The 11,016-nt window shown below is 43.5% G+C and overlaps 1 protein-coding gene across 6 annotated transcripts in view; it reads right to left on the bottom strand.

Moving 5' to 3' along the window:
• Ascc1 (activating signal cointegrator 1 complex subunit 1) overlaps nt 1–11,016 on the bottom strand; it is a 97,279-nt gene that overhangs the window by 82,517 nt on the left and 3,746 nt on the right. For 3 of the 6 annotated variants that reach the window (XM_013351232.1, XM_013351233.1, XM_013351234.2), the window contains exons 3-6: nt 10,412–10,511; nt 8,968–8,991; nt 6,918–7,015; nt 5,376–5,554 (exon numbers count right to left, since the gene is read on the bottom strand). In XM_013351232.1, the coding sequence (XP_013206686.1) occupies nt 5,376–5,554; nt 6,918–7,015; nt 8,968–8,991; nt 10,412–10,511 (401 nt within the window). The remainder of the gene's footprint in view (nt 1–5,375; nt 5,555–6,917; nt 7,016–8,967; nt 8,992–10,411; nt 10,512–11,016) is intronic. The other 3 variants (XM_013351235.2, XM_013351236.1, XM_005360059.3) reach the window with 1 other exon arrangement.

Here is an 11,016-nt window from a genome sequence, read left to right as displayed (position 1 = left end):
TGAGGGGTGTATAATTGTGTGCAGTGTGTGGGTCTGGTGAGGGGTGTATAATTGTGTGCAGTGTGTGGGTCTGGTGAGGTGAGTGTATGCAGTATGTGGGTCTGGTGAGGGGTATGTGAGTATGTCTGGTGAGGGGTGTGTGAGTATGTCTGGTGAGGGGTGTGTGTGCACAGTGTGTGGGTGTGTGTCTGGTGAGGGGTGTGTGAGTGTGTATGTGACTTTGAGTAGGTGGGGCATGTGTGCAAGCCACAGCACTCATGCGGGGGTGAAAAGACAATTCTGTGAATGTAGTTTGCTCCTCCCAGTTCACATGGGCTCCAGAAACCAAATTGAGGTTGTTGGCATGCACAGCAAACACTTTACCGGCTGAGCCATCTCACCAGTCCTGGTAACATTTTGTTTTGTTTTGTTTTGTTTTGTTTTGTTTTGGTTTTGGTTTTAGTTTTGGTTTTTCAAGACAGGGTTTCTCTGTAGCTTTGGAGCCTGTCCTGGCACTAGCTCTGTAGACCAGGCTGGTCTCGAACACACAGAGATCCGCCTGCCTCTGCCTCCTGAGTGCTGGGATTAAAGGCGTGCACCACACCACCCGGCCCTGGTAACATTTTTATAAAGTTAAACATATGACTACAACACATACTAGGAATCTCCCTCCTTGGTATTTATTGTAAGCAAATGAAAACTTATGTTTATATAAAAACTACTACAAAATTGTCCATAGCATTCCATTCATAATTGCCAGAAACTGGAAAAGTCCAAAGGATGTGCAGTAACAAACAGACAAGTAAAGAAAACTGTACCGCACCCATGAAGCAGAACCCAGCTCAGGAAAAATGAGAAGTGGACTATAAATATATACTACAGTGATATTTTACTATAAAGCACAAATAATCTGAAGATTGGAGCGCAAAGCCAACCACACTAGTCAGCCGTACAGTCCCGGCAGTGGTGGCCACACCTTTAATCCCAGCAGCCACACTAGCTAGCCATAGAGGCAGGAGGGTGATGGTGCATGCCTTTAATCCCAGCACTAGAGAGAAACATAAAGCGGGATGAGACAGGGACTCAACCTCTTTCATTCTGAAGATTTTGTTGAGGTAAAAGCTCTCTAGTGGTTGACTGCTTTGCTTTTCTGATCTTCAGATTAAACCCAATATCTGTCTCTGGGTTTTTATTACTCATGCTACAATACACAGCATGGGTGAAGCTCAAACATTACCCTAAGTGAAAGAGGCCTGTGCAAACAGCCTATCAGTGTGAGTCCATGAATATGGCATGCCCAGGAAGACAGAAATGAACACCACTAGCATGGGAAGGGCAGCTCTGAAAGGGCTGCCTGCAGTCATGAGCCTGCTCTAGATCTGAACAGTGATGACAGTCACAGGAACCTGCATTTTAGAGACCCGAGCTCCAAAATAAACAATTTAAGCTCCAAAGCTAATTTCACTGTAAGATAGTTCTGAGTATAATTATAATTTTTAATCCTTCCATCCTGACAAAGTACGTAAAAAATATTTTAAACTTTGAACTTTTAAGTAGACAATCTACGTTAAAAAAAAAAATCTCTCAAGAACAAAAGAAAGAAAAAAAAAACTATGCTGGATGGTGGTGGCACACACCTCTAATTCCAGCACTTGGAAGGCAGGGGCAAGCAGATCTCTGAATTTGAGGCCAGCCTGGTCTACAAAGCAAGTTCCAGGATAACCAAAGCTGTTACACAGAGAAACCCTGTCTTGAAAACTAAAACCAACCAAACAAAAATCTCTCAAGCTCAAAAAACAGGAAGAAGGAGAGGAAGATTCAAAGAGCTAAAGGTCCAGGGGCTGGAAAGATAGCTCAGCAATTAAGAGCATTGGCTACACTTGCAGAAGATTCAAGTTCAGTTCTAAGCACCCACATGGTGGCTAGCGATATCCAATAATAACTCCAGTCCCTAGGGATCCATCCTCCTCCTCTGGCCTCCACAGGCACTGCACACGTGGTACACTTACATACAGGCAAAACCCTCATACACATAAAATTAGAAATAGATAAATCTTTCAAAAGAAAAGAGACGAAAAGGTCCAGAGGCAAACAGCATCTCTGAACATAGATAGCTAATCACTCATTAGCCCACAGCAGCTAACGCTGCCTGCAAAAGACCTGCACAAGGTCAAGCAGGGAACAGTCCAACAAAGAGGAAGCTTAGAGCTTATGTGTGCTGATGGCTGCCAAGGGAGGGAGAGTCAGTTTTCTTTAGGGGATATGGTCCATTCTTATCTGCCCTCCTGCAACCCACCACACCCTGTTTAGTGCGTGTGCGTAGGCCCCACGCCACAGCACACATGTAGAAGACAGAGGACTACTGTACTAGTAAGTCATCTCATTCCATCACTTAACCAAGCATTTGACTATGAGCTTGTCAGGCTGGTTTATCACGCACCTTTCCCCCGCCCTCTCCCTCACCAGCCATTGGGAGATGTTTCAGAAAACTTGGTTGAGAGAATTAATGCTATAGTGAGTGTTAGGCTGCACCATCTGGTGTATAGAACACATTCGGTATCTCTTTAAGCTTCTTTATAGCTGTGCTTATACCTTGCCCTGACAAGGCTATTTAAAATGTGACCTATATGCAGAACCTGCAAGTGCTTAAGAGACAAGCGACCTGAAAATACTACAACCTAACAAAGCCCTTCCTGCACAGCATCCCACTCCATCACACGGCCTGGGTGTCTTCTGGAGCACACTCTATAAAGAAGAGGCTGGAAGCGTAACTTCTGCCTCTTTTATCCCTCCCTATGACAAAAACAACACAGAAGAACATCTAGGATTGGCAAAAGCAGGGAAAACACCTAAAGAAAATTTTGCTTTCGAATACATAAATTTCTTGAAGATGATTTGGATAACTACATGAAAAGACTCAAATACACACACTCCTTTTCCACGTCTAAGAATTCAAGTAAGAAACAAATCAGACTACTCACATCAGCGTCATTACGATAATGAAAAACAGGAAAATAAAGACTGTGTTAGATGGAATACTAAGTAGCATTCAAAAAACTAAGTTATCTGAGCCAAGTATGATGTCACATCTTGTCATCTCAACTGCACAACAGGCTGAAACAGGAGACAGCGAGTTTCAGAATAGCCTGGCCTGGGCAACAGAGACAAAGCCCCTATCATAGAAGAAAGGAAGGACGTGGGGGAAGGCAGAGAAAACAGAAAACATCATTTGAAATCTGTTATGTCACTTTAGCCTTGACTGTTGTCATTTCATATTTGATCTCCAAAGAACAGTAGAAAGTTTGAGGGCTTTGTCAAATGACAATATGGATAGACTGCTGTTCCAAACAAAGCAGAATATAAAATCACACATACACCAACGTGGCTTGGTTTTTTTATTTGTTGTTTTTTTTTGGACAGGGTCTTGCTCTTTAGTTCAGCCAGCCTCAATCTCAAGCTCTTCCCACTCTCGGCCTCCTGAGTGCTATGGGATCTGTAATTGCTTCATGACCTTTATTCCTTTTGTTTTCTTTTTTTTTTTTTGTTTTTGTTTTTGTTTTTTTCGAGACAGGGTTTCTCTGTGGCTTTGGAGCCTGTCCTGGAACTAGCTCTTGTAGACCAGTCTGGTCTCGAACTCACAGAGATCCGCCTGTCTCTGCCTCCCAAGTGCTGGGATTAAAGGCGTGCGCCACCATCGCCCGGCTTCCTTTTGTTTTCTAACTCTGCTTTTGCTTTTGTTTTTTAAAAAGTCTCACTACTGGGGGCTGGACAGATTGCTCAGCAGTTAAGAGCTCTGGCTGCTCTTCCAGAGGTCCTGGTTCAATTCCCAGCTGCAATATGGTGGCTCACAACCACCTATAATGAGATCTGGTGCCCTTTTCTGGCCTGGAGACAGAATACTGTGTACATAATAAGTAAATCTTTTTAAAAAAAAAGGGGGGGGGAGGGGAGGCAGAGTCAGGCGGATCTCTGTGAGTTCGAGGCCAGCTGGTCTACAAGAGCTAGTTCCAGGACAGGCTCCATAGCTACAGAGAAATTCTGTCTTGAAAAACCGGGAAAAAAAAAAGTGCTGTCGGAACTCCTGTGTTGTAATAATAAATGACTATTTATCCTAGACTGACCTTGAACTCTAGATTCTCTTGCCTCAGCCTGGAATGCTCAGATTTCAAGCGTGCACCATCATGCCTGGCTAAAGTTTATTCATCTGTTATCCTAGTCACAAGAATTTCACTGTTACTGCCGGGCGGTGGTGGTGCATGCCTTTATTCCCAGCACTCGGGAGGCAGAGGCTGGCATGGTCTACAAGAGCTAGTTCCAGGACAGGCTCCAAAACTATAGAGAGACCCTGTCTCAAAAAACCAAAAAAAAAAAAAAAAAAACTGTTATATAACCATTATGGAGGCAGATTTATTTTCTTTTTTTATGTGTATAAGTGTGTGGATACTGCATGTATACCTGGTGCCCACAGAGGTCAGAAGAGGACCTCCGGAACTGGAGTTATTGGATATCAAAGGTACTCTTCACCTTTGAGTCATCTCTCTGGCCCTACAATTCTATACACCAATTTGTCTTTACCACACAACTGCCTAGAGGCAGAAGATCAGAAGATAATGGTACTTCCTTCATCCTGCCACCCAAAAGGCACAGTGGTATGGAACACTGTACACACAGGAACAGCCTTCTCTGCAGGCATGATGGTACACATCTGCAATTCTAGCACTTGAGAAGTGCTGGCAGAAAGAATCAGAGTTCAAAGTCATCCTCAGCTGCATAGCAATCCAATCCCAGAAGATCCCATGTCCTTTTCTGGCCTCCTCAGACACCAAGCAACACATGGCACACAGACTACATGTAGGCAAAACTCGTGTATACACAAAATAACTGGAAATTACAAAGACTAGAGGACTGGGGAGATGGCTCAGTAGGTAAAGTGCTTACTGCACAAGCAAGAGGATCCAGTTTCAGATTCCCAGCACCCACATAAAAGCCAGGTGCTGTGGCAGATATCTATATCTTCAGTATGGGGGGGTGGGTGCAGCGACAGAAGGATCCCAGGGGCTAGCTGACCAGCCAGCACTGCCAAATGGCAAGCTGTAGGTTCAATGACAGACCATGTCTCAAAATAGAAGGTGGAGAACAGGAGAGAGGGAAGACATCTACCTCTACATGGGCGGGTAGACCACACACACACACGCATGCACACACACATACACACACACACACACACAAATAAATAGACAGATAGACAGACAGACAGACAGACAGAGAAGGATAAATCTTTAGAGCAATGCTCCACATCTTATATCAAAACCTATGGGGAGGTATGTCTATATTCCTGTTTGAATTATGAACCATTTCGTACTGTTTAAGAAAATTTGATTTTGTTTTCTACTTACCATGGAGCACTTCTCCAGAACTTCCTCCTGGAACTTTAGAAATCTTTCCTGCACTTCAACTTCATTGAGGAAAAAGGACAGGAAGTGAGTGAAGGGCTGCTTCCTTCTAAACGTGTCCAGAAGAACGTCAATCCGAGTTCGGGCTGAAATCACGCCATTTCGATGCTGACCAGTAATCACTGCAAGCAAAGGAAAGAAAACATTAAGAGGCTCAAGAACCCACAAGTGCTTGACAGGTAGACGTCATCTGATATTACTATCTCTAGGGATCACCAAGGCGAAGAAAACTGCTAGTGAAATCGATGTCAACAGAAAAAATCTGAAAATAAAGTATCTGGGGGTGGGAAGGTGGGAAGGTCAGAAAAGGGCTTACAGCACAAACACTAAGACCTGAGTTTGGCTCCCAGATGTGAAGAGCACATCTGTAACTCCAGTGTTTAGGAGGTGGAAACAGACAGACCCTGGGGCTCGTTGGCCAGGGTTTAGCCAAATCAGCAAGTTCCAGGATCAGTGAGAGACCCTATCTCTAAAATAAACACACAGATAAATAATTAAGATGGAAATCAACTGAGAAAGAAAGACACTTAATAACAACCTCTGGTTTCCACATGCAGAGATGCATGCATACCTAAAGGAATGTGTGAACAACACGCACACACATGAACACGCTCACTTCTCTGTCTCTCTCTCTGTGTCTCTCTCTCTCCCTCTTGCTCAAGTATCTGAGCCAGGACTACAACCCAAGCATTTGGGAGACAGTGACATAAGGATCAGGAGTTCAAGGCCAGCCTCACCTACATAATGAATTTTAAGGCCAGTCTGGGTACCCTGACTAAAAAGAGAGGGGGTTGGGGAGTGATCAGTGAGATGGTTCAGTGGATAAAGGCACTTACTGTTGTCGAGCCTGACAACCTAAGTTCAATCCCCAGAACCCACCTACTGGAAGGAGAGAACCAACTCCTGTACAATGTCCTCTGACCTCCATACATGTGTCATGGCACTATGTACCCACACACAGACACACACACACACACTAAATAAATATAATTTAAAAAATGTGAAGGCTGGGTCTGTTTCTGCACATCTGTAAAAAATAAATAAATAAGAAGAACTAAGCGTGCCGTGTGGTGAAGGTGAATGCCTTTAATCCCAGCACTCAGGAGGCAGAGACAGCAGATCTTTGCGAGTTTGAGGCCAGCCTGGTCTACAGAGTGAGCTCCAGGACAGGCTCCAAAGCTATATAGAGACCCTGTCTCAAAAAAGCAAAAACAGGGGCTGGAGAGATGGCTCAGAGGTTAAGAGCACTGTCTGCTCTTCCAAAGATCATGAGTTCAATTCCCAGCAGCCACATGGTGGCTCACAACCATCTATAACGGGATCTGGCACCCTCTTCTGGCCTGCAGACACACATGCAAACAGAATATTGTATATATAATAAATAAAATCTAAAAAAAAAAAAAAAAGCAAAAACAAAAACAAAACAAAAAACAAACAAACAAAAAAAACAACTAAGTGCAAACATAAATAATGTCTAAGTCTCACCAATTTCTCCTTCTTGTCCGGGTTTAGGAATGTTAATAGATGTTTTCGTCTCCATTTCTATTTTCTTCTTGGTATCCCCTCTCTTTCCAACTATGTGCCTATAATATGAAAAAAAAATACATGTTTAAGTTGCATACAGCCAGAGACACTCCCTAAGAGAAAGACACTTCAATAAAAGTACAGTATTAGTAGAGAAAAGTGTAAGTCACCAGGCTTCACAGAGCAAGCTCTCTTCACTCACAGGCAAAGGGGATCACTGACTCAGTGTGTAAACAGAAGACCCACAGCAGCAGGCAGGCAGGGCACTGTCTGACAGCAGTGGCTAAAAGCTCACAACATGTCCACAAACACAAGGCAGAGTGTAAGTGAGACTGGGCCTGACGTGGATTTTGAAATCCCAAAGCCCACACCCAGTGACACACCTCCTCAACAAGGTCACACCTCCTAATCCTTCCTAAACAATCCACTGACTGAGATGCAGACATTCAAATACAGGAGTCTATGGGGACTATTCTCATTCAAAACACCACAAAGGGTAAAGGGCTTGGAAAAGAGATCAGGAATACCATTCAGATAGTCTGTAGAACACAGAAGAGCCATGCTTGGTGAGATCTGGAATCAGAATTCAGAAGGCTGAGGAAGGAAGATCACACACACACACACACACACACACACACACACACACACACGCGGGGGGAGGGGTAAGGAAGAAAAGAGGAAAAACAGGAAGTAAACATGTAACCCTAAATTAAGTACAGCACAATTGTTGTTTAAGAGATTTCACCACAAATATATAATATTATATTATTGCTATACATATTATGCACTGCATATGTTTGTGAATGGCCAGGTTCTGACATACTGACAATCTGATGACTCACAGCAACCAGAGTGGAGACAAGTTTCAACACTCCCCTGCAAATGAGACTAACTCATCACAACCCTACCATTGCCTCCCAGCTTCAGCCATCTACTACCAACTAATCTCCCAGCAGGTATGTGGTGCACACCTGTAATCTCAGCAGTTGGGAAACTGAAGCAGGCAGACTGCAAGTTCCAGGTCAGGGGAAGAAGAAAGGAAAGAAAGAAAAGGGTAGAGGCTCAGGGGGAGACTTCTCAGCCAATGGTTTCTACTAATTAGGACTAATTAGGACCAACATCTAATCTAGTACCCATATGTTCATCAGGAACACAAGAACTTAGGAGTCTACAGAATTCAAAAGTCCATCATCAGAATTAGACATTTAAGGAATTTTTACATACATCAGCTGTAGACCTATGTACACTAACACATGTTACACTCATTTTGTTTTTCAGGAAGCTGAGTAACATCATTCTGAAATCATATCTCCTAGGAAAAAATGTCATCAGAGCCTAGGAACAGAGTAAGTAAGCTGTCAGGGTTAGCTTTGGCTTCCCATTGGCTACATTCAAAGAGAATTTTATCCACAGTAGGCATTTTAGAATGTTCTCAAGGATGAAACTATTAGCCTTCAAACGCATTTGAGTTCATATTTGTAGCTCTCCTCCCTGAGTGGACCTAACTCATCCAGTATAACAAAAAACAGCAAGGACTCATGGACTTTTTAGACCACTTGATCTTCCGAGGCAGTGAGCTTCTGACAACATTCTGTTAGTGGTTAACGTGGGGGAGACCATGAGAGAGCATGCACATAAGCACATGCGGAAGTCACCGCAGAGTGCATAAGCAATTCACAACAGTGATCCTCGAAAAAGCATGGCAGTCTTGGCAGGCACTGGAGATTAACAGAACAGACAAATCCCTGCCTTCTAGAAGCGTCCCATACAAACACAGACTATGATAAACACCACAAACCACACGCAGAGGCATTATAAAAACATACAACAGGATAATCAGTGATTGGTAGGGATGGCTGGGATCAAAGCAAGCTTCTCTAGGAAGAAGAATATAACCAGGTGAGAAAGAGAAAAAGACGGAGGCAAAGGGCATAGCACACACATGAACTCAAAGGATGAAAAAAACCACAGCACATATGAGGAACTAAAAATACCAGGTGGGTGTTCTAACCTTAAGAACAAGGCAGAGAAAGACCTAAAGCAAAAGGAAAATAAAATAAAATGCAGAATCAGCTAAGGCATATTCATGACTTTGGCAACTACTTTAATGAACCAGAATTCCATCTGACAGTTTTTTAAATGTATTACTAGTGTGTCATGTGTATACATAGCACATATGTGGGGTCGCCCACCACCGCACGTTGCATGGAGATCAGAGAAGAACTTTGTGAGGTTGGTTACCACCTTCCATCTCTACAAAGGTTCCAGGGATGAAACTCAGGTTGCCAGGCTTGCACAGTGAGTGCCCTTGCCTGCTGAGCCATCTCGCAAGCCCCCACAGGTGGATTTTAAGCAGAAGTGGTAAAATAATCAGATTTTCCTTTTAAAAAGATCATTCCAAGCCAGGTGAGATGATGGACATCTGTCATCTCAGTAAATGAAAGGCTGAGGCAGGAGTTCCATGACAGCCTTAACAATAAAATAAGACCATGTCTCAAAAAAGAAAAAAAATTAAAAGGGAGGTGGGGAGCTGGAGAAATTGCTCAGTGGTTAAAAGCATTGACTGCTCTTCCAGAGGACTGGGCTTAGAATTTCTAGCCCTCACTGGGAGGCTAAGAACTCCAGTTCCAGGGAATACAGTGACCTCTTGTGGCCTCCACAGGCATTGCGTACACATGGTGAACAGACATACATGCAGGCAAGACAACAACTCACACAAAAACAAATCTCAAAAACATGGTTTTAAATTGTTCCACTTTCAATGTGAAGGACTACACAGAGAGCTGGAGTGTGGAGAGACTGTTGCAGTTATTTTAAGAATTCCAAGCCAGGCGATGGTGGCGCACTCCTTTAATCCCAGCACTCGGGAGGCATAGGCAGGCGGATCTCTGTGAGTTCGAGACCAGCCTGGTCTACAGAGCTAGTTCCAGGACAGGCTCCAAAGCCACAGAGAAACCCTGTCTCGAAAAAAAAAAAAAAAGAATTCCACAGGAGCACTTGCAGCTCTTGCAGAGGACCCAGGTTCAGTTGCGAGAATCCACACCATGTGGCTCACCACTACCTATTAACTCCAGTTCCAGAGGATTCAACAAATTCCTCTATGTTCCTTGGGCACCAGACACATAGGCAGTGTACATACATACATGTAAACATTCACACAGACATATTAAATATTTCTTTTAAAAAAAAGAAATCCATAGGATAAAAGAGGTAGCCGTGAAGATAAACGGTAGGTCCAAAGGACATTTAAAAGTGAAAGTCAACAGGATGTGGCAATAAACAGAGAATGATTAGATTAATCTGTAATCAGTCCTCTGACATTTCAGGACTCAAAATACTAAACTCTTTCATCATCAGGAATCAAGCAGCACAGTAAGTGTGAAAGACTCAAGAGCTGGCTTCCTGCTGGGTTCCCTGGATGTACTGTCCCCTGAAGCTGATGGGAACTCACTCACTTGTAGAGCAGGCTAGGGGCACTGACAGTGGCCCGGAATCCTTGAGGGGTCTGCTCCACCTCATAGGCATCACAGGGCTCATCAGAATATTCCATGGAGTCTGCAAAAAAACCATAACATCTCTGAATGCTGCCCCTCAATGGAAAGCAGCCTCCTCCCCTCTGCCAATCACTCTCGGGGGGTTTCAGACAAGAACAGGTGAGAGAAACAGCTTGACTACTGTTTTAGTGTCCCCCTTGTCCGCTCATAGAAGAAATAAAGAATAAAAAGAACATGGTGGCTATTGTAAATCCTTCATCTCAGAACCTTGGGAAGGCAATACATACATATCAATATTTAGCTGTTTCCTCTTAGAGAGTCAAGATGCCGACTGGGCAGTGGTGGTGCATTCCTTTAATCCCAGCACTCGGGAGGCAGACGCAGGGGGATCTCTGTGAGTTCGAGGCCAGACTGGTCTACGAAAAAACCAAAAAAAAAAGTCAGGATGCCTAAACAACATGTTTTACTATTATTCTATTCAGATGAAGTTCACATAATATAAACTCAGCCTTTTAAAATCTAATACTTTTTAGTATTAGAGCACAGAATTACTTTTTTTTTTTTTT

This window comes from Microtus ochrogaster, linkage group LG2 (assembly GCF_000317375.1).
Source record: "Microtus ochrogaster isolate Prairie Vole_2 linkage group LG2, MicOch1.0, whole genome shotgun sequence".
In the NCBI taxonomy this organism is placed as follows: Eukaryota; Metazoa; Chordata; class Mammalia; order Rodentia; family Cricetidae; genus Microtus; species Microtus ochrogaster.
This window is presented reverse-complemented; position numbering and strand designations above follow the sequence as displayed.